The following is a 23,064-nucleotide window of genomic DNA, read 5'->3' as shown; positions in this document are numbered from 1 at the left end:
TTAAATAACACATATAAGGTACTTTGCAACAGCAATGAGTAATACATAAAGACTTTTTTAAAAGGTATTTATCATTATAACTATTAAAAAATGGTTTTAAAGGAAGGAATACTATTGCTTTTCAACTAAATTGTTTTCTAAGTAAAATCATATACCAAATCTTTAATTCTGTAAAGTCATTTATTATAGGGACTTCCCTGGTGGCGCAATGGTTAGGAATCTGCCTGCCAATGCAGGGGACAGGGGTTCGAGCCCTGGTCCGGGGAGATTCCCACATGCTGCAGAGCAACTAAGCCCATGCACCACAACTACTGAGCCTGTGCTCTAGAGCCCGTGAGCCACAACTACTGAGCCCACGCGCCACAACTACTGAAGCCCACACACCTAGAGCCCGTGCTCCACAACAAGAGAAGCCACAGCAATAAGAAGCCTGCGCACCGCAACAGAGTAGCCCCTGCTTGCTGCAACTAGAGAAAGCCTGCGCGCAGCAACGAAGATCCAACACAGCCAAAAATAAATTAAAAATAAATAAATAAATTAGAAAAAAGTCATTTATTATAATAATGTAACCAGAACCTGAAGTTCATTTTTATACGATTTAACTAGATTTCTCTGTATGTCTACTTCCTGCCTCTTCCATTACAAAGAAATATAGCTGTCTCACTACTATTCTCAAATAATACAACTCTCCAGTTCTTAACACACTCATCAAGTCAAGGGGCCCCTAGGTCCTCTAAGCATTTTCATCTCTGTCTTCTGCCATGTTGAAAAGTAATGGGTACTGAGTTTCAGTTTTAGAAGATGAAAAGAGTTCTGGAGATGGATGGTGGTGATGGTTGCACAGCAGTGTGAAGGTACTTAATGCCACTGAACTGTACACTTAAAAATGGTTTAAGTGATAGTTTTTATTTTATATATATTTTACCATAATTTAAAAAATCTAAGAGTACAGAACTTGCCCACATTTTCATTAACTTTTTAGTTTTTTTAAATGTTTGAATTCAGTGCAGTTGGTGAGTCCTTGATGCTCATTTTGCTTAGCTCCATGTGTTAATCTCCCACATCCATGTATAGTTCTCTTTTTTTTTTTTTGGCTGCGTTGGGTCTTCATTGCTGTGCGCGGGCTTTCTCTAGTTGCGGCGAGCAGGGGCTACTCTTCATTGCGGTGCGCGGGCTTCTCATTGCAGTGGCTTCTCTTGTTGCGGAGCACGGGCTCTAGGCGCGCGGGCTTCAGTAGTTGTGGAGCGCCGGCTCAGTAGTTGTGAATTGCGGGCTGTAGAGTGCAGGCTCAGTAGTTGTGGTGCACAGGCTTAGTTGCTCCGCGGCACGTGGGATCTTCCCGGACCAGGGATCGAACCCATGTCCCCTGCATTGGCAGGCAGATTCCTAACCACTGTACCACCAGAGAAGTCCCTATAGTTCTATTTTTACCCAGAAACCTTTTGTAATAAAAAGTATACTGAAAAAAAAAGCCGCTTCATTGACTTTAAGCTGTGCCAAATATTAACTGAAATTCGTAATTGTTCTCTGCTTTGAATAGTGTTTATTTTTAACTTGCGTAAGTATATTTAACACTCAAAACTACACAGATGTATTATCATATTGTTAAAGTGCAGGAGTACTTAAAAATACTTTATACTTCTTGCTTTCATGGACAACTCTCAAATATTTAGGAAATTTTATAGTGAATTGTTAGTACATTTCCATTCTTTTTATTTGCATTTTGTTATAAATTTGAATGTTCATAACTGTTTGAAAATTGTTTGAAAATCTCAAGACTTTGAAAATCACAACTTATGTTTATCTAAACCTTTTATAATTATCTAGAATTAGATAGCATCTTGAAAATCTTCATGTTTGTTTTTTTAGATGCCGTTCCGTAAATTATATGTAATTAAATGACATAATACATATAATTGCTAATATATGGGAAAAAGCTAAAATACTTGTTTTAGAGTATATATACAATGTGGTAATTATTGATTTCATTGAAATATTTCTTGTTGATTGTTTTTTCTTATAGAAGTAAAACCATGCTCTTGGCCAGAATTCAAACTGTAAGGAATTGGTTAAGGGAAAGAATAGAAATTATTTCTCTCTCTACACCCCACCCCTAGCATACTCCCCAGAAATAATAACTGATAACAGTTCCTTATATATTTTCCAGAAATTTTCTGAAAATTCATGAATGGATAATTATTTATTGGCTACCTGAAGTTTGATCTCCACACCTTTGTTCTACTCTCTAAAAAAAACAAAGGCTTTTTTTTTGGTGGGGTGCCAGAAGTCAACTCTGACTGATATTAATGTTTGCTTCCTTTTGTTTGCATTTGCCTGCTGTACTTTTGCCCATCTTTTGCTTTCAGCTTTTAAAATTTTACCTTGTTTTAGGTGTGTCTCTGAATAGATCTTGAACTGTGTTTTGTGTTGTGACATAATCTGAAAGTTTTATTTTAATAAATAAGTTTAGCCAGTTCATATTTATTGATATGCAGAAATATTTGGTCTTTGTGCATTTTATGTTTTGCTTCTGACTTTAAAGCCTATAAAAATAAATTCCTCTGTTCATCCTCTGTGTCTGTGTGTCTCTCTCTCATATTTTCTGGCTCTGGTTTTGCTCTACTGGTTATATCTGTAATGCCACCATTAATCATCCATTTCTGGTGATAGTATGTATTAATCCCCACTATGAGTAGTGATGAAATTGGTATTTTTCCTCTAACTTCTCCTTCCCTCTGCTTTAGCACCTGATTTTGGTCATTTGTATTGTCTTTCTTACTGTTTGCCTTTATACTTGTAATATGCTTATACTATGACTTGATTCATCAGGTTTAAGTTATATCTTTTGACATTCCCCCATCCATCCCCAGCAATTAAAAATTGAGGAAGCTGGCTTATTCATTCTGCCTTCCACCTTCTTTTCCCCTTCCCCTCCCTGCAGGTTTTATGGTATCGTGTCTACATTGTCAGGGCATATAACATTTATGTTCTGTTCTATTACCCTAGTTCCCACTTTTGTCTTTAGTGTTATACCTGTACTTGTCAGATTCAGTGCTCATTAACAATCCTCTCACTGCCCATTTTCCTACTTTTTATTGTCTCTCAATTTGTTTTCTAGTAGCGTCCTCAAAGCTTAGTAGAGCAATATTACCTGATGAGTTCTTGCAAATCTAGAGTTTGTTGCCTTAAATATTTCAACAACTGCTTGATTGAGCATGAAAACCCTTACATCATGCTTTCTTTCCTTGAGGATTTTTAAAGTGTAGCTCCATAGTCTTTGAGAGTTAAGTGTGGCCATGGAGAGAGCTGAGGCCAACATAATTTTTTTAGTGACTTGATCCGGAAAAGAATGTATTTTCCAGTTGTTGAGTGCTGGGTTCTCCATGTGTTTGTCAGATCAAGCTTCTTAAATGTGTTGTTCAAAACTTCCTGGTGAATGGGAACTTGTGGTGTAATAAGTATAGAGTTTCAGTTTTGCAAGGTGAAAAGAGTTCTGGAGATTGCTTGCACAATAATGTGAATGTTTTTAATACAGCTGAACTGTAGCCTTAAAAATTGTTAAAATGGTAAATTTTATGTTATGTGTATTTTACCACAATTTAAAGATTCCTGGTTTTTTAAAAAAACACTTAAAATTATTCATTTTATCATTATTTTATGACTCTTTATTCCTTGCAGTGCTTTTTGTCTAGGAGCCTTATTTTGTCTGCTATTAACATAAGTGTGGCAGCTTTCTTATGATTAGTGTTGCTTGGTATGTCTTTTTATTTGTTCACTTTCAGCTTTCTATGTCCTTATCTTTGTCCTATGTAAGTCTCATAAATAGCATATAGTTGGATTTTGTGTGGATATAGTTTCTTACCTCCAGTTTGAGAATTTTTTTTTAAAAAAATTTTTATTGGAGTATAGTTGCTTTACAGTGTGAGAATCTGTCTTTTAATTGGTGAGTTTAGTCCCATTTACATTTACTCTTATTGTTGATACATTGGAATTTATTTCTATTTTGTACATCCTATGTACTGTGCTTTTCGATGTTTCTTTTCCTCTTTCTGCCCTCTGTTGCATCAATCCTGTTTTCTTTATATTCTTTTTTCCCTTTATTTCCTTTTCTATCTTCATCTATTCTGATATTGTTTACTCTTAAATTTTTAACATATTTTTCCTGCCTAAAGTTAATCAGCTGAACAATTGTTAATCTCCTGAACAATACAGGAACCTCAGAATAATTTAACACCCTCTCCTGCCTTACACATGTGTTGTTATCCTGTGGTATTTTATTTCCATTTTATTTCTTCATCTCTAAAAGTGGTTGTCATGGTGGTCATTACTGTTATAATTACTACTTAATACAGTCATTTCCTGTTTAGATTTACCCACGTATTTAGCAGTTCTCACCATTGCTTCATGTACTTTATTCCTTACTTCTGGATTCAGTTTCCTTCTTCTTGAAATGAAATTTCCTTGTTTTATTTTTTTTTCTTTTAGTAGTTCTCTCAGTAAAGAATCATTGCCAAAAGTAAACCATCTTTGTTTTTCTTCTTAAATAGTGACTTGGTCAGAAAAAAAAATTATTTTCATTGCTTTCTGCTTTCTCTTGTTGTGTTGAGGGATCTGCTATCGGTTTAATTCTCATTTCTTTTTAGGTAATGTCTTCCCTATATTTAGTTTTAATTTTTGTTGTTATAGTCACTAGTTTGTTTTATTGTTTAGATTCCACAGAAAAGTAATATCGTACAGTATTTGTCTTTCTCTTTGACTTATTTCACTAAGTATAGTACCCTCCAAGTTCATCCACGTTGTTGTAAATGGCAAAATTTCATTCTTTTTAATGGCTGAGTAGTATTCCATTGTATATATATATATATATACGCATATATATATATACCACATCTTCTTTTTCCATTCATCTCTTGATCGACACTTAGGTTGCTTCCATGTCTTGGCTATTGTAAATAATGCTGCTGTGAACATTGGGATGCATATATCTTTTCAAATTAATGTTTTCATTTTCTTTGGATATATACTCAGGAGTGAAATTGCTGGATCATATGGTAATTCTATTTTTAGTTTTTTGAGGACCCTCCATACTGTTTTCCACAGTGGCTGCACCAATTTACATTCTCATCAAAAATGTACAAAGGTTCCCTTTTCTCCACGTCCTTACCAATATTTGTTATTTGTGGTCTTCTTTGATGATAGCCATTCTGACAGGTGTGAGGTGATATCTCATTGTGGGTTTGATTTGTATTTCACTGATGATTAATGATCTTGAGCATCTTTTCATGTTCCTGTTGACCATCTGTATATTTTCTTTGGAAAAATGTCTTTTCAGGTCTTCTGCCCATTTTTTAACTTTTTTTTTTTTTTGAGTTATATGAGCTGTTTATATATTTTGGATATTAACCTCTTATCAGTGATATCATTTGTAAATGTTTTCTCCCATTCAGTAGGTTATCTTCCGTTTTGTCCATGGTTTCCTCTGCTATGCAAAAGCTTTTAAGTTTAATTAGGTCCCATTGGTTTATTTTTGCTTTTGTTTCCTTTGTTTTAGGAGACAGACCCAAAAAATATGGCTGTGATTTAGGTCAAAGAGTGTTCTGCCTGTTTTCTTCTGGGAGTTTTATGGTTTTTTACATTTAGGTTTTTAATCCATTTTGAGTTTATTTTTTATTTTTTTTTAAACATCTTTATTGAAGTATAATTGCCTTACAATGGTGTGTTAGTTTCTGCTGCATAACAAAGTAAATCAGCTATACATATACGTATATCCCCATTTCTCCTCCCTCCCACCCTCCCTATCCCACCTCTCTAGGTGGTCACAAAGCACCAAGCTGATCTCCCTGTGCTATGCGGCTGCTTCCCACTAGCTATCTATTTTACATTTGGTAGTGTATATAAGTCCGTGCCACTCTCTCACTTCGTCCCAGCTTACCCTTCCCCCTCCCCATGTCCTCAAGTCCATTCCCTACATCTGCGTCTTTATTCCTGTCCTGCCCCTAGGTTCTTCACAACCTTTTTTTTTTTTTTTTTTTCAGATTCCGTATATATGTGTTAGCATACGGTATTTGTTTTTCTCTTTCTGACTTACTTCACTCTGTATGACAGACTCTAGGTCCATCCACCTCATTACAAATAACTCAATTTCATTTCTTTTTATGGCTGAGTAATATTCCATTATATATATGTGCCACATCTTCTTTATCCATTCATCTGTCTATGGACACTTAAGTTGCTTCCATGTCCTGGCTATTGTAAATAGTGCTGCAATGAACATTGTGGTACATGACTTTTTTTTTTTTTTTTTTTAATTTATTTATTTATTTTTGGCTGTGTTGGGTCTTCATTTCTGTGCGAGGGCTCTCCCTAGTCGCGGCGAGCGGGGGCCACTCTTCATCGCGGTGCGCAGGCCTCTCACCATCGCGGCCTCTCCTGTTGCGGAGCACAGGCTCCAGACGCGCAGGCTCAGCAATTGTGGCTCACGGGCCCAGTTGCTCCGTGGCATGTGGGATCTTCCCAGACCAGGTCTCGAACCCGTGTCCCCTGCATCGACAGGCGGACCCTCAACCACTGCACCACCAGGGAAGCCCCCATGACTTTTTTTTTTTTTTTTTTTTTTTAAAGGATTTTCTTATTTATTTATTTATTTATTTATTTATTTTTGGCTGTGTTGGGTCTTCGGTTCGTGCGAGGGCTTTCTCCAGTTGCGGCAAGCGGGGGCCACTCTTCATCGCGGTGCGGGGACCGCTCTTCATCGCGGTGCGCGGGCCTTTCTCTATCGCGGCCCCTCCCGTCGCGGGGCACAGGCTCCAGACGCGCAGGCTCAGCAATTGTGGCTCACGGGCCCAGCTGCTCCGTGGCATGTGGGATCTTCCCAGACCAGGGCTCGAACCCGTGTCCCCTGCATTAGCAGGCAGATTCTCAACCACTGCGCCACCAGGGAAGCCCCCCCATGACTTTTTGAATTATGGTTTTCTCAGGGTATATGTCCAGTAGTGGGATTGCTGGGTCATATGGTAGTTCTATTTTTAGTTTTTTAAGGAACCTCCATACTGTTCTCCATAGTGGCTGTATCAATTTACATTCCCGCCAACAGTGCAGGAGGGTTCCCTTTTCCATTTTGAGTTTATTTTTGTACATGGTGTGAGGAAATGTTCCAATTCATTCCTTTACACGTAGCTGTCCAGTTTTCCCAGCACCACTTATTGCAGAGACTGTCTTTTCTCAATTGTATATTCTTGTCTCCTTTGTCATAGATTAGTTGGCCATAAGTGTGTGGGTTTATTTCTGGGCTCTCTATTCTGTTCCATTGATCTATGTGTCTGTTTTTGTTGCCAGTACCATACTGTTTTGATTACCATAGTTTTGTAGTATAGTCTGAAGTCAGGGAGTATGATACCTCCAGCTCTATTCTACTTTCTGATTGTTTTGGCTATGCAGGGTCTTTTGTGTTTCCATACAAGTTTTAAAATTATTTGTTCTAGTTGTGTGAAAAGTAACATTGGTATTTTGATAGGGATTGCCTTAAATCTGTAGATGGTTTTAATATTTTTATCTTTGTCTTTGGTGTTGTCCAGATTCACTGCCATGATCTAAGTACAGATTTAGTTTTATCTGCTCTGCTGGAACCTGTGCTTTTTTGTCTCCCATTAATTCTGGAAAAATTCTACATGATATCTTCAAATATTCTCTCCCCTGGTCTTTCTAGTCTGTCCTTCAGCAACTCCTGTTAGATATACGCTAGATGTATTTATTCTGTTCCCTGTTGTTTAACCTCATTTTCATATTTTCATCTCTTTGTCTCTCTCTGTGATGAATTTTGGATAATTTCTTCAGCTCTGTTTTCTAGTTCATTATTTTATCTCCTGAGCCAATCTTATGTTTATGTCACCTACTTAGTTTTTAATTTCAGTGACTTTTTTTTTCATTTTTGTCTATTTTTACTCACTGTGCCTTTTTTAGTCTTTTATTTTCAGTTCCTCCTTTATAACTTTAATTATTTTAAGCATATTTATTTAATAGACTTTCTTCTAGTATTCGAAGTTCCTGGAGGTATAGTTCTGCTGTGTGTTTTATATCTTCTGATTCTCACTCATAATGGATTGATTGTTCCTTATATATTTATACTTTTGGATTGTGAGTTTATCTTTAGTAGGGTTTGTTGGGTTTTTTTTAAACATCTTTATTGAAGTATAATTGCCTTACAATGGTGTGTTAGCTTCTGCTTTATAACAAAGTGAATCAGTTATACACATACAATATGTTCCCATTTCTCTTCCCTCTTGCATCTCCCTCCCTCCCACCCTCCCCATCCCACCCCTCTAGGTGGTCTTTAGTAGGGTTTTGTCTCTTGAGTCCTGGCAGCTAAGATGGAGGGTGTGTCCCTCCAGAGTGGTTTTGCTGTTGTTCTGCCAGGTGTTTTAGGAATATCACAAGCTTGGAGCTAATTTTGAGTTAATGTCTCAGCTTGGGAGTTCTTAGACCACGTAGGTAAGGTAAATCCAAATCCCAAACCTGCCTGAGGACAGACTCCTTTTTTCCATCCTCCTCTGAAGTAACATAGCTGCATTTACTGATCAGTTTGGCCATCAAACTCACAAACAAAAAAAGGCTTTCATATACTATAGTATCTTCATCTCATTGACAGGCCCAGCAGCTACCCAAGTACACAGCCTCTGTTGCCCCTTCTCCCACTTGGGGTGTATGTGACTGTCAACCATGAGAGCCTTAGATGTCTGTAGGTCACTTTGATTCAAAAAAGCCATGGCTCCTTTTTCCCACCAATCTTTTATACTGTGCTAGTCACCCCAAACCAGATGCAGTCCCACACAACAGAAGCACCACACAATATTACCCATTTATGTTAACTCTCCAGTTCCCAAGGAAACGGTGCTGTATGAAACCAAGGTCATTCCCAGGCTGGCCTGAATCAATCCAGGCCTGGTGTTAACCCTTTATTCACAGGTTTCCAGGTCATTTGCCCTGCCTGGACATTATAACCATTCTGTTATCAAGATTGACTCCCAACTCCTTCACCAAGTGTAGCCATAGGCTATCATCCTTTGTTTCTAGTCCTGGTAATTCCTTTTACTTCCTTGAGAGTTCAGTTAGCTCTGGATCTGAAAGGATGTTTGCCCTACCTTATCAAGCATTTGTTGATACTTATAGCATTTCCAGGTGTTGGTAGAAGAAGATTTTCAGATTATCTGTTTCAAAATATTATGTTAGAAGAAAGTGTGAAACTACTCAAACAGCCTGAATTCAAATTCTAACACGTCTTTCCAGCAATACAATCTTTTGCAAGATACTTGTCTTTGCACAATGTGGGGATATTAATATCTACCTCAAGAGGTTGTTTTGAGACTTAGTTTTTTTTTTTTTTTTTTTTGAGACTTAGTTATTTTTAAAGGTAAAGCTCAAACACCCTTAACATGGTTTACAAAGTTCTGATCAGGCCTCTGCCAAAGTCTTCAGCCTCTTCTCACACTTCCCAGACATGCTCCAGTATAATAAACTACTTATATGTCCTAAATTGTCCTTCTTCTCTCTAGTTCCAAGTCCCAGACTTCATACATAGTGTTCCTTTTTTTATGAACATTCTCCTCCTCTTGTCCCTTCTAACTATTCTTACTAATCCTTCGTACCTCAGCTTAGATATCAATTTCTCCAGGAGGTTGTCCGCACTGATCCCCAAGCCTGGGTTAGGTCCAGTGTGCGTCCCATGTGCTCCTATAACACCTTTCATTCATCCATCATAGCACTCAGCCTGTTTACTTGTCTGAGCATTACTTGAGGGGAAGGATTTTTGGCTGTTTCGCTCACTGTTTTATCCCCAGCTTCTAACAGAGAGCCTGGCACACAGCTCAATACATGGCAGCTATTGTTTTTATCAGCACCTTCATCTGTCATAATTCTCAAATGTCTGATTGTTGTATAAATAACTCCTAAGTATGCCAAGAAGCTTAGAGTTAAGTTACAAGACTGACAAGGGCATGTATTGTTTCAGAGCTACATTTTAGGCCTTTGTTTTTTACTTATTCAATTAATTACCCTTTTCATACTAGGAATTAACCCAGGAGTGTGATGAAAAGAAATCCCAGTATGATAGCTGTGCAGCTGGCCTTGAAAGCAATCGGTCCAAATTAGAACAGGTAAGAAGACAGTTTTTATTTTAACAACTTAGCAGAAACTGCCTGTATATGCATATTTTCACTACCAATGTCAAAAGATTCCCAAATCTTTACCCTCATCCCCTGAGTCTGTCTCCTAAGCAGCAGAGATTTTTATTTCTTCAAACTTGATGTGTACATACTAAATTCTCCATCTGCACCCCTACCGCCAGAGTCCAGGCCCCCTAGACTCGCACTGTAACCTCCCACCTACTCTCCCCTTCCACGCTTGCCTTCCTAAGGTTTATTCTCCATAGAGCAGCCAAAGAAACCTATACAACACTTAGACTACCCTCCACTGGCTTCCTGTTGCACTTAAAATCTAACTTCAGAACTGTGGTCTATAAGGCCCTACCTGCTTCCATGAACTTCATATCCACGTGCTCTACTCCTCGCCCACAGGGCCCCAGCCACACTGGCCGCCTTCTTGTACTTCAAACAGGCCAAGCTTGTTTTCATCTTGGGGGTTTTGCATGTATTCTTCTCTCTCTGGGATACTCTACCACCAACTCTTTGCCTTGATCTCTCCTTTTCACCTTTTAGGTCTCACCCTAAGTGTCACATCCTCTTAGAGGTCTTCTCTGATCACCTAACATTGCCCACTCAGTCACCCTATCACATTCTACTGCAGAATTTTCTTCATAGCACTTTTTCCCATCTGAAACTACCTTCATTACATGTTTCCTTGTTTATGTCTGTTTCCTCTACTTGAATGAGAGCAGGGACCTGTCTTGTTCACTCCTCTGTCCCCAGCACCTAGCACAGAGCTGGGCACACAGTAGGTACTTAATAAATAACTAAACTTTTAGGTTGTAGAGTGATATGAGTGATCTCTAGCAAAGATTGCAACCTAGTCTATTATAATAAAGTTTCGGTTGCAGAAGAGGAAATAGTCTAATGGTATTTCTTTTGTTGTAAATTTAGTCATCCTTTCTGTATCTGATTATTCTTTCGATAATGTTGGCCATTTAAAATTATATACATTAGGAAGTCAGAGGACTCCATGAAGAATGTCTTCAAGACGAAAGTAGATACCATTATACAAATTGTATGATTAAGGTAAGACAAAGAAAGTGGATCAAAAATTTTTCTGAGATTTTTCTGTGTCAAGGACTTAACCTAAAGCTTAGTCTTTCCACTTAGAACCTAGAAGTACAACTTTGTCGTGCTACTGATGAAATGAAGGCATATGTCTCTTCTGATCAACAAGAAAAAAGAAAGGCAATTAGGCAAGTAATTTTGTTGTTTTTATATTGAGTTACTTCATGTTTTAATCTATAGACGTTTTATAAATAAGATGGAATTATACAAAGTCAGAGTACTTAAATAAGCAAATAGTAAGATATTATTTAGGATTAAATCTTGTTAAACATCTTCTGGATAGTCCAGCCCTGCTGACTAAGTAAGAATACATATAATTTTTCTTGCTTGCTTGCTTACTTTTCTATTGTGGCAAAAGATAAATAGCATAAAATTTGCCATTTTTAAGTGTATAATTAAAAGTGTTGCATTGATTACATTAAAAATATTATGCAACCATAACCACTATATATTACCAAAATTTTTCCATCACCCGAAACAGAAACTCTTACAACCATTAAGCAGTTAATCCCCATTACCCCCTCCTCAGGAATACGTATAATTTCATAATTGCTTTTTTAAAAGCACTAAGGTTGGTCTATTTTTCAAGTCCTACATGGCCTGGCCTCTGGTTGTTCACCTGCTCATTGTGCAGTGTGAGTGACTGCATTTCAGCTAGAAACTGTGTGATTGCAGTGTGTCAGCCTTTAAAACAAAGAAGGGTGGGGGGCTTCCCTGGTGGCGCAGTGGTTGAGAATCTGCCTGCCAATGCAGGGGACACGGGTTCGAGCCCTGGTCTGGGAAGATCCCACATGCCGCGGAGCAACTGGGCCCGTGAGCCACAATTACTGAGCCTGCGCGTCTGGAGCCTGTGCTCCGCAACAAGAGAGGCCACGATAGTGAGAGGCCCGCGCACCGCGATGAAGAGTGGCCCCCGCTTGCCACAACTAGAGAAAGCCCTCGCACAGAAACGAAGACCCAACACAGCCATAAATAAATAAATAAATAAATAAATAAATAAATAAATAAATAAAAAAGCAGCAATGAGCTTTCCTCTAAAAAAAAAAAAAAACAAACAAAGAAGGCAAAGAAGGGTGTATAAATACTACTAGTCCTTATATGGTGATTTTTTCTTTTTGTAATCCTAGCTTGGAGCATATTGTAATAAATCAAATGCTGTCTTAAAAAATATGTTTATAGTTGAATTGCTAGCTTTGATAAAATGCAGTAATGAACAAGATAAGCTTTCTTTGCCCCTTATCATAATTCAAATGTTTTGCTTTTACCATTCGGTAAGAACTCAAATGAAGTGTAGGATTCACATTTATTCTAGACTGCAGTTGAGATTTTTAGTGGCATATACATTAATATTACAGAAAGGAATCTAAGAAGTAGAATGTTTTGCGAAGTCTAAATTTTTTTTATATAATGCAGGCCAGACCAAAAATATCCTATAAATAGGATATTATTTTTTAATAGTCTAACATATTAAACATACAGGGACTTCCCTGGTGGTCCAGTGGTTAAGAATCCCCCTGCAATGCAGGGGGACACAGGTTCGATCCCTGGTCAGGGAACTAAGATCCCACATGCCGCGAAGCAACTAAGCCCACATGCTGCAACTACTGAGCCTGCGCACTCCGGAGCCCACGTGCCACAATTAGAGAGCTCGCGTGCTGCATGTACTGAAGCCCACGTGCTCTGGAGCCCGCGCACCACAACTAGAGAGTCCGCGCACCGCAACAAAAGATCCCAAATGCCGCAACTAAGACCCGACACAGCCAAATAAATAAATAAATATTTAAAAAAAATAATAAGTCTACATTAAAAAAAACATACTGAATGTACTTATTCAAATTCTTTCATTGAATGTAAACTTTGCTCATTAAATCTATATAGTCAATGCTAATATTTCACAAATATGAGAAGTTAATTTTGTTCTTGAAAAATAAAAGTTTTAGAAATTGTTTCTTTTCTTCCAAAGTGATCAATATAAATAGTAAAAAAAAGGAAATATAGCTCCTGAACTATTAGTTTTCTTAGCAGTTTTCTAGCTAGATATTCCTCTTCATCATTTTAAAAATCATTGTAAACCTTTACCATTCCTCAGTTTTCCAATAGAAAAATACTGCGCCCTGACTAGAGTAGTACGTGATAAGAATGTTAAGAATAAAATGGAGTTAATTATACTCTAAACTCACTGATACATGTTTAAAATATTATTACTATTGTAGACACAATATTTTTAATGTTATTTCATTTTCTACTTTTATGGTACTTCCTGGTAAGGCCAAAGGTGTAAAAAATTAGCTTGGTTTTGAAAGATCATCTGCAAATTTTAATTTTATTTAAGGAGGCAGCATATTATATATCAAAGTACTAGAGAGAGACCATAAAATTGTTTCTAACCTGATTTTTCCAGTTCCTAGTTTTGTGACCTTGGACAAATCATTCCTCATCTATAAAATAAGGAGAATAATATATACCACAGAGGCTCAAGTTAAATATAATGTATGCAGCAGTATTTTGGAAATGATATAGTATGAATTCCTAGAGGGCAAGGACCCTGTCTGTCCTGTTTTCTTTTTGAAATCCCAGGGCATGCTTGGTACATAACAGGTGCTCTGTAATTATTTCTTGAATAAATTCATTGAATAAACTAAAATTACATATTAGTGTTATGGGGAAAGAGCATGTGCCTGTTGATTTCCTGATAAAATATAAATGGAAATTCTAAAACAGTTTGGACATTCCTCAGGCCTAGGGTAATAAATGAATTATTTAAAGCTCTCTTAATTATAACCATACATTCTTCTTGAGGGATATGTCATTTATTTCCTCCCAGCTTTTTTTCATTGGAGAGCTAGAAAGGTAAACAGTTTTGACTTAGTGTCTCATAAATTTTAAGGGCAAAATGAAGGTTCATCAAGATTGTGTCTATTTCCTTCCACTCTTATTCCTGTGCACAAATTCTACCTTCACTTCAGCTCTGTAAGGACTTCAGGTACTTTTGATTGCCATTCTCTCTGTTCTAATCATGTTTACCTCCCTTTTTACATAAATGCAAATCTTTCTTCACTTGAGCTGCCAGAGTTTGTCTTTGTGGTTTATGACTTCTTAGATTCCCAATTTTGTGTTGTTTAATTTCTTCTTAAGTACTACTGTGTAGCTTTACACAGAAATACAGTCTTTTTCCATACAAATTTGAGGTCTAAAGTCTCTTATCTTCTTGTCATTGGTTCCTTTGTCCTTGGTTCCTGTGTCCTCATCCTTCAATCTTTGTCCTTAACACTTTAAATCTCACTTTTTGTCTTATATAATATTAAAATATAATTATACCTTTGTTTAAAAATACAATATTATGTTATTTGTATTTCTATTTTTACATTAAAAATTTGTAACTTTTTTAGCTTACAAAAGAAATACTTATAAAAACAAGAAGTAACCATTATCAAGTATAGCACACAAAAATTGAATGTTGTCCACACTGCCATACCTCATAAATGTCTACTGTTAATATTTTGTTGTATATTACCCCATATTCTTTTCCCTTGCTTTTGCTAATACGTCTGTATATGTGTGTATACATAAATAAAATTAAACTACATATACAGTTTTTTTCTTAATAATTTATCTAGAATTTTCTCCACTTTAGTATTTATAGATCTACCTCATTCTTTTTTTACAAGTCTGTATTATTCCTTTGAACGGATGTACCATAATTTATTTAAACATTCCCCCATCTATCAACATTTAGTTGGTTGCAGATTTTCACTACTATAAGCAATGGTGAAGTAATAGTCTTTGCTTTCATCTTTATTAACTTATGAGAGTTTTTCTGTAGGATGACTTCCTAGAAGTTGGATTGCAGGGTTAGATGCTACTTAATGTTTTTTAAAAATGTGTATCCTTTCTCTCTTCTGCAAACCTCTTTAAAAAAAAAGTGTAATTTAAGCAAATGGATTGACATTGATTTAAGTGTAGATTAACTGGAAATAGTATTTAACTTCTTACATGATATTTTGCCTTGGTTTTTTCCTTATATTACTGTTTATTAGATGAACTGACTAAAGATTAGAAAAGGGAGTGTTTGATAATGGGTTTCATTCTGACTCTAGTACTCTAAACTGTATTGTCTAATATATTTAGATAGATATGTTAATTTATAATTTAATTGTATGACCAAATCGATTGAAGTAAATGTAAACTAAATCATTATGTTTACTCCCCAGGGAACAGTATACCAAAAATATTGCTGAACAGGAAAATCTTGGAAAGGTAAGAATGCATTTTTTTTTTTTTGGCTGCGTTGGGTCTTCGTTGCTGCATGCAGGCTTTCTCTAGTTGCAGCAAGCAGGGGCCTGGGCTTCTCATTGCTGTGGCTTCTCTTGTTGCGGAGCACGGGCTCTAGGCACACAGGCTTCAGTAGTTGCAGCACATGGGCTCAGTAGTTGTGGCACGTGGGCTCTAGAGCGCAGGCTCAGTAGTTGTGGCGCACGGGCTTAGTTGCTCCGTGGCATGTGGGATCTTCCCGGACCAGGGATCGAACTTGTGTCCCCTGCATTGGCAGGGGGATTCTTAACCACTGCACCACCAGGGAAGTTCCAAGAATGTATTTTTTTTTTTAATGTGTCTATTCAGGCTTTCAGTACATGGTTATGCCATTGTCATTTTTTTTAAGGTTATAGAGGAAATTGGAACTTTCTTACTCCCTTTCAAAGAAGAAGACTCTTCCTTAGGAATTTAGTTGTAGAAAAGTGAAGGCACATGAATTTGGGAGGAGGGGGGAAATCCAGTTTTGTTTTGTTTTGTTTTTAACATCTTTATTGGAGTATAATTGCTTTACAATGGTGTGTTAGTTTCTGCTTTATAACAAAGTGAATCAGTTATACATATACATATGTTCCCATATCTCTTACCTCTTGCATCTCCCTCCCTCCCACCCTCCCTATCCCACCCCTCTAGGTGGTCACAGAGCACCGAGCTGATCTCCCTGTGCTATGTGGTTGCTTCCCACTAGCTATCTATTTTACGTTTGGTAGTGTATATATGTCCATGCCACTCTCTCACTTTGTCACAGTTTACCCTTCCCCCTCCCCATATCCTCAAGTCCATTCTCCAGTAGGTCTGTGTCTTTATTCCCATCTTGCCACTAGGTTCTTCATGATCTTTTTTTTTTTTTCCTTAGATTCCATACATATGTGTTAGCATACGGTATTTGTTTTTCTCTTTCTGACTTACTTCACTCTGTATGACAGACTCTAGGTCCATCCACCTCACTACAAATAACTCAATTTCGTCTCTTTTCATAGCTGAGTAATATTCCATTGTATATATGTGCCACATCTTCTTTATCCATTCATCCGATGATGGGCACTTAGGTTGCTTCCATGTCCTGGCTATTGTAAATAGTGCTGCAATGAACATTTTGGTACATGACTCTTTTTGAATTTTGGTTTTCTCAGGGTATATGCCCAGTAGTGGGATTGCTGGGTCATATGGTAGTTCTACTTTTAGTTTTTTAAGGAACCTCCGTACTGTTCTCCATAGTGGCTGTATCAATTTACATTCCCACCAACAGTGCAAGAGTGTTCCCTTTTCTCCACACCCTCTCCAGCATTTATTGTTTCTAGATTTTTTGATGATGGCCATTCTGACTGGTGTGAGATGATATCTCATTGTAGTTTTGACTTGCATTTCTCTAATGATTAATGATGTTGAGCATTCTTTCATGTGTTTGTTGGCAATCTGTATATCTTCTTTGGAGAAATGTCTATTTAGGTCTTCTGCCCATCTTTGGATTGGGTTGTTTGTTTTTTTGTTATTGAGCTGCATGAGCTGCTTGTAAATTTTGGAGATTAATCCTTTGTCAGTTGCTTCATTTGCAAATATTTTCTCCCTTTCTGAGGGCTGTCTTTTGGTCTTGTTTATGGTTTCCTTTGCTGTGCAAAAGCTTTTAAGTTTCATTAGGTCCCATTTGGGAAATCCAGTTTTAAATAACAAAGAGTTCATGCATAACAAACAAAATGCCACATTTAATGAACTACAAGTTTCAGATTATTCCCAGGTATCTGGGAATACTGGGATTATACGTATGAGATAAGTATAAACTTATTCATTTATTTTATTTAATAAACACAAAGCTCTTACTATGAGCCAGGGGCTAGTCTAAGTCCTTTACAAACATTGATTTAATTAATACAAATAATCGAAAAACTTAATATACTCACTCCCTACCTGCCAGTCTTATATGAGGGCTCCTAAAAATAGGAGCGTGTGATTGAGTCTTGTTTTCTCAGTTCTCTGAGCCACTCCTAGTAGAAGAGGTGGTAGGGCCTTGAACATCAGGACTTAAATGACTAATTGATTTTTCTAATTGATTCTAATCTTCAATGATTTTAAGTCCATGTTGCATAGTGAATGCTAACCATGCTTCACTATACGCCATTTTATCTGTTTCTTTACTTAGTTTCACTATTGAAAATTGAAGTTCCTTATTAGTTTTTCTAATAGGAGTGTCAAGTTTGTAGTATCAGAGTTAGAAATTGTTGGCTGCAGTTTTTCTTTTAAAATACTGATTATATATGGGTGTCTAATTTCAATGTTCAAATATTCTTGAGTCTGCAGCCTGGAAATGATTATATATATATATAGGCTTGTCCATCCTGAAAGTACAAATGAAAAATATGGCTTTGTTTCAGTCTTAATGCATTGTACAGTTTAGCTATTGGTCTGACTCAATAAATTGGTGATAGTAAAATTATTCATTCTTACTTTCATTTTTTCATTTGAGTCATTATTAAAAACATATTTACATATATCTGCTTTTACATAAAAGCTGAATTAGCTCCCATAAACCTGTAAGTAATATTCTAACAATGAACTTCAGAAAAACAAATAGTGTAGAAAACAATGAAGTAATTGCTAAGCAGACTTTTTAAAAGTCTTTTTGAAAAAAAACTTTAAAAAGAACTAAAAAAATTAAAATTTTTTATTATGGAAAATTTCAAGCCTAAATAAAAAATTGAGGAAATAATGTAAAGAACTCACATGTAACCATCACTCAACTTCAGTAATTAAATATGTGACCAGTCTTGTTTTATCTATAGTCCCACTCCCAGATTTGCCCATTTTTAGGCAAATCTCAGAGATTTAATTGTTTTATCTGGTCATATTTCAGTATGTATCATAAAGACTCTTTTTTTTTTTTTTAACATAACTGCAATACTATTATCATGCCAAAAATAATTTAACAATAATTGCATAATACCCAATACCCAGTCAATGTTCAAACTTCACCAATTGTCTCATAATTTCTTAATGGTTTATTTGTTCAGATCAGGATCCTAATAAGAGTTCATACATTGCTATTAGTTGATACATTTCTTAAGTCCCTTTTTCTTTAGGTTACTAGTCCATCTTTTTTCTTTACAATTTATTTTTTGGAAGAAAAAAAACTGATCATTTGTCATTTTCCAGCATTCTGAGCTTTGTTGATGGCCTCCCTGTAGTGTCAGTTAGCATGTTCTTCTGTCCCCAGTATGTCCTGTGAATTGGCAGTTAGGTTCAGAGGCTTGATTAAATACGATTCAGTATTTGGGAAGCTCTCTTTTTGTAATGTAGGCAGCCAATGAAAATCACTTCCTCAATCCATTAATTCCTTAGAGGTTGCAAAACAGTCATATTCTAATTATGTTGTTCCTTCTTCATTTATTGGCTGGAATAATTCTGTTAAGAGCAACTTACCAACTCTTTGGTTACTCTAAAGTACAGGTCATATAGGAAAGGCAGAATAACTGCTTGATTTGTTTATTACTGGTTTTCAAAATGATGAGTTCATTTTTTATCATCCTTTAAAAGTATCTTTATAACTCCCAGATTTAACATGTTTTATATGTTTCAATCAATTGCAATTATTATTCCTATCCATGCTCAAATTGCCCCATGTTTGGCCGGTGGAAGCCTCTTGAAGTCAGCTCCTGAATCCTTTTGAAACAATCCTACTAGGCTTTGATGGCTTCTTTATTTTCTGGAATGACAAAATGTTCCAGACAAAAGGCTCATTCTGTACATTTCCTGTCCCAAACCTGGAATCAGCCATATCTATAAAAAGTGTTCATCTATTCTTTTTGTATGAATTGTGAATAAATATCCATCATATTAATCTAAGTAAAAAATAAAAAGAAACATTAAAGCTGATTCTTCCATTTCATCAGAGAAATTGAGTTCTGTACACCTTATTCCATTTATGAAATGACATGCCATACTCAAAAGGAAAAAATAATTTTCATATTTGAACGTATGTATTTGAATCAAGTTGTACGTTCATTTGTACAGTATTTTAACTAGAGATTTTGGGGGCTTTAGGATTTAGTATGATTGTCAATAATTGACTTTCATCCAGGTATTTCATAAGTTAAGTAATATATGTTTTTTATATGAAAATATTCCTCTATTTCATTTGTTTTGAAAAGTATCTGGATGGATGCTATGTGTAGAGAAATATTTGTCAAACCTTGAATCCTTTCAAAGACCCAAACTTAATTGCTAAATATGATTAAAGATTATTCTTTCCCCTTCCAGTGTAGTGTTTTATTGCAGGATTTTGGGGGAAAGCAGTAGCAGCAGTCTGACATCAAGCATGTTCCAGCAAAATGAGCCACTGATTAGTTCATGCCCCGATTGTCAGGCTGTATCATTTAAGAAACAAAGCTTCTTGATCCTCTCACTCCTAGGGTAGATCTAAATTTTCAAGGCAAACACAGAACATACCTAGGCTTTGAAACTGACAATAGCGTATGCCTTCCAAACCAGCAAAGACTGGACATCCACAGACCTCCTCATGCCAACTGAGTTTCTGAAATTAGACCAAGCTATAGTGCTACAATTCACACTATCATATACTAGAATTTGCCTTACCAAGATGGAATATTGTACTGAAAGTTGTAACTTTCCTCCTCCTGTACCACCTCTTCCTTTTAAGAACAATGAAATCTGTGACAAGTATTTTTTGTACATTGCAACTATCCACAAAATAAATCTGTAATAAGTGACAGTAACATAATATTTATGATACAGACAGTCCCCACATCCTGTCTTTGGTTCTTTAAATAACTTTTATAGGTTGTTAGGATTTTGACAAGGAAATTATTCCAATAATATAAGAAAAGTTACAGTTAAGTAGTACCTTAATCTTAAAATCATGCTCAGTACTCTTAAAACTCTTGATCTGAGTTACTACTTTTGTTTTAGTTTATGAGGATAAAAATATTTGTTGTAAGATACTTTATTTGTAACGTAGACTTAAATAGATGTATTTGCATGCCAGGCATTGTGTCAAAAATTTGCTGTTATGTTTAAATTATATTTTCTTAATTCTGTTTTGTTTCCTGTTGCTATTTGCTGTTAACTTTGCTTTTCATTAACCATAGGTGGAGAGGGCAGTCTTTAGTAAGCGTTTTGAACCTGGCCTCAGTTTAGTTTAGCCTCTTATTTGGGCACGTACCAATGACCAGCCTTTTCACTTGTGTGCTTAGGTCACCTATTAGATCAACCGTGTATACTAAAAGAGGAAAAGATGGAGATGTTCCTGTGTAATCTGTTTCTGTGTCTTTGCTTGTTTTTCTGCCCTTCTGGGTGATTTCTCACGCTCTGTGTCAGTGTATGTATTTCTGTCGCACTGTTTCCTTATGTGTGTACTATCATCTCTGTTTTTCCCTTCTTTCTTTCCTTCTTTTCTTTCCTCTCACTGTCTCTGACTTTGTGCCTCCCTTTCTTTGTCACTCTCCTCAATTTGCCATAATACAGAACCAAAGTATAGTTTTGCAATGTATTGAAAAATTTTCTTATTCCTATTTATAATTTCAGAGTCAGTAAGTAGAACAAGTTTGGCAGGTGGAACTATATAGGGTAGTAGTAACAAAAACAATTCTGATAAGGATTTGGGCCTTTTTAGAATATCTCTAGACCTTCTCCCTGAGGAATATTTACATACAATTTGATTTATTTGGGTATAGAGCATACCCTTAGAGCATACTGATTCAGGAAAGAATACAGTATTTAATAATAATAACATATATAACACATGGTAGTTGATAATTTTTTCCATATCTATTGTCATGTGGAAAAAATAATCTTATAAAGCAGATACTTTTATAATTACCCCTATTATTAGCCTTAATTAACAATTGAGAAAACTGCAGTCCAGAGAAATTGTCTTCCTTACAGCTGGTGACAGAGCCAGAGTTGGAACTCAAGTCTTCTGACTTCCAAAATCTGCATATTTTTATATACCATGTTACTGCCCCACTTTCCAGATTCCCTTTATTTTTTTCCCCCTTCCTTTCTTTTACATTTTTCTGTTCTTTTTAATTTCAGGTTGTCCTAGGTCTATCATAAATTTAGTTAACTTTTATCATCTTTGTTTTCATCTATCATAGGAGAACCTGGCTTAGCTATTATTCATCAGATGTACAAAGCATACCATATTCTTCTGATTAGAACAATAGAAATAAATCCCTATATGAGATTTAATTATTCTTGATTTTTTTTTAACAATAGAAACTCCGGGAAAAACAAAAAGCTGTACGAGAAAGTCATGGTCCAAATATGAAACAAGTGAAAATGTGGCGTGATTTTGAACAATTGATGGAATGTAAGAAACAGTGCTTTCTGAAACAACAAAGCCAAACTTCCATTGGTCAGGTAATTCAGGAGGGAGGAGAGGACCGGCTGGTACTCTGAGTTCGTGTGTCATTGTTTGGGGTTTTAGTTGATACTGCTAGCTATAAGCATAATCCCATGGTGTATTCCCTTTCTTGAAAGTGATTTGTACAACATTTTGCTTTCAGATTAGCCATTCCCTATTAAGTTTTCTTGGAAAATAATGTTAAGGTAGATTTAGGTTTTAAAAGTTTTTTAATATGAAAAAGAGGCTTTTATTTTTTTGCTTAGTTTAGACATCAGTGGTGTCTTCTGTGTTTTATGAGACAGGAGACTGAGTTTACTATCTATAAATGTAAACATATGTCCATTAAGAAACATGTAGGGTTTTTTTAGCATAATAACCAAGTGGCTTAATGTTTTTCTTAATCTTTTTTTAACTTTAGAGGAATATTTTAGGAATTAATATCTCTTGTTTTGAAGAAACATTTATCTGAAGTTCAGCAATTCCTACAGTTTCACTTCAGTTTTATTTTCTTCTGTAAAATTCAAGAAGATTTATTATTTTGAATAATGTATTTGTTCTATTTGTATTGTTTAAAGGCAAATAAAACTTGGTGCACATATCATGGCTATTTATTTAAAATTTATATAGTGTAAATTTTTATTCTTTTTTAAGTAAGTATTCATGTTATAGTACTGTGTTAAATTTAAGGATTATTACTTATTTTCACCAAAAGTCTAATATAGTATTAAGGTTTGGGGGACTATTATTTTAAATATAAGAAATTGTCGAAGTGCCTCCAGTCTCTGCTTCATCTGGACAAGGTATTTGAAGATTTCTTTGGTTTTTCCTTAAAGAAAGATACTAAATTCATATGCCACTCTTTACTTCATTTCAGTTTCAATTTACTTTTCAAAATTTCTTTTAGATTTGAAAACTCAAATTTCAAATTGTTTGCATGTCCATCTTGGGTTCTTTCTTTTTAGCTATCCTGGAGAAAACAAAACAAAAACATTTTAATGAAGAAAGTTGTTTCTACCCTGTGCAAAATATACAAACTGGATTAATGGCTTTGGGTGTCTTTGTTCCCACATGTGTTCTACTCTTGATTTTTGTTAGAAAGTGTCTTTCTTGGTAATCAGAGAATCTTAT

General features: G+C 35.8%; 1 protein-coding gene across 10 annotated transcripts in view; it reads left to right on the top strand.

Moving 5' to 3' along the window:
- IFT81 (intraflagellar transport 81) overlaps window positions 1-22,534 on the top strand; it is a 203,125-nt gene extending 180,591 nt beyond the window's left edge. For all 10 annotated transcript variants that reach the window (XM_057526616.1, XM_007189523.2, XM_057526620.1 and 7 more), the window contains 5 exons: window positions 10,062-10,148; window positions 11,154-11,225; window positions 11,310-11,395; window positions 15,479-15,524; window positions 21,807-22,534. In XM_057526616.1, the coding sequence (XP_057382599.1) occupies window positions 10,062-10,148; window positions 11,154-11,225; window positions 11,310-11,395; window positions 15,479-15,524; window positions 21,807-21,989 (474 nt within the window). In that variant the 3' untranslated portion in view covers window positions 21,990-22,534. The remainder of the gene's footprint in view (window positions 1-10,061; window positions 10,149-11,153; window positions 11,226-11,309; window positions 11,396-15,478; window positions 15,525-21,806) is intronic.
- Window positions 22,535-23,064: the final 530 nt, after the last annotated feature.

The sequence above is a fragment of the Balaenoptera acutorostrata genome, chromosome 13, assembly GCF_949987535.1.
Source record: "Balaenoptera acutorostrata chromosome 13, mBalAcu1.1, whole genome shotgun sequence".
NCBI classification, from domain to species: Eukaryota; Metazoa; Chordata; class Mammalia; order Artiodactyla; family Balaenopteridae; genus Balaenoptera; species Balaenoptera acutorostrata.
This window is presented reverse-complemented; position numbering and strand designations above follow the sequence as displayed.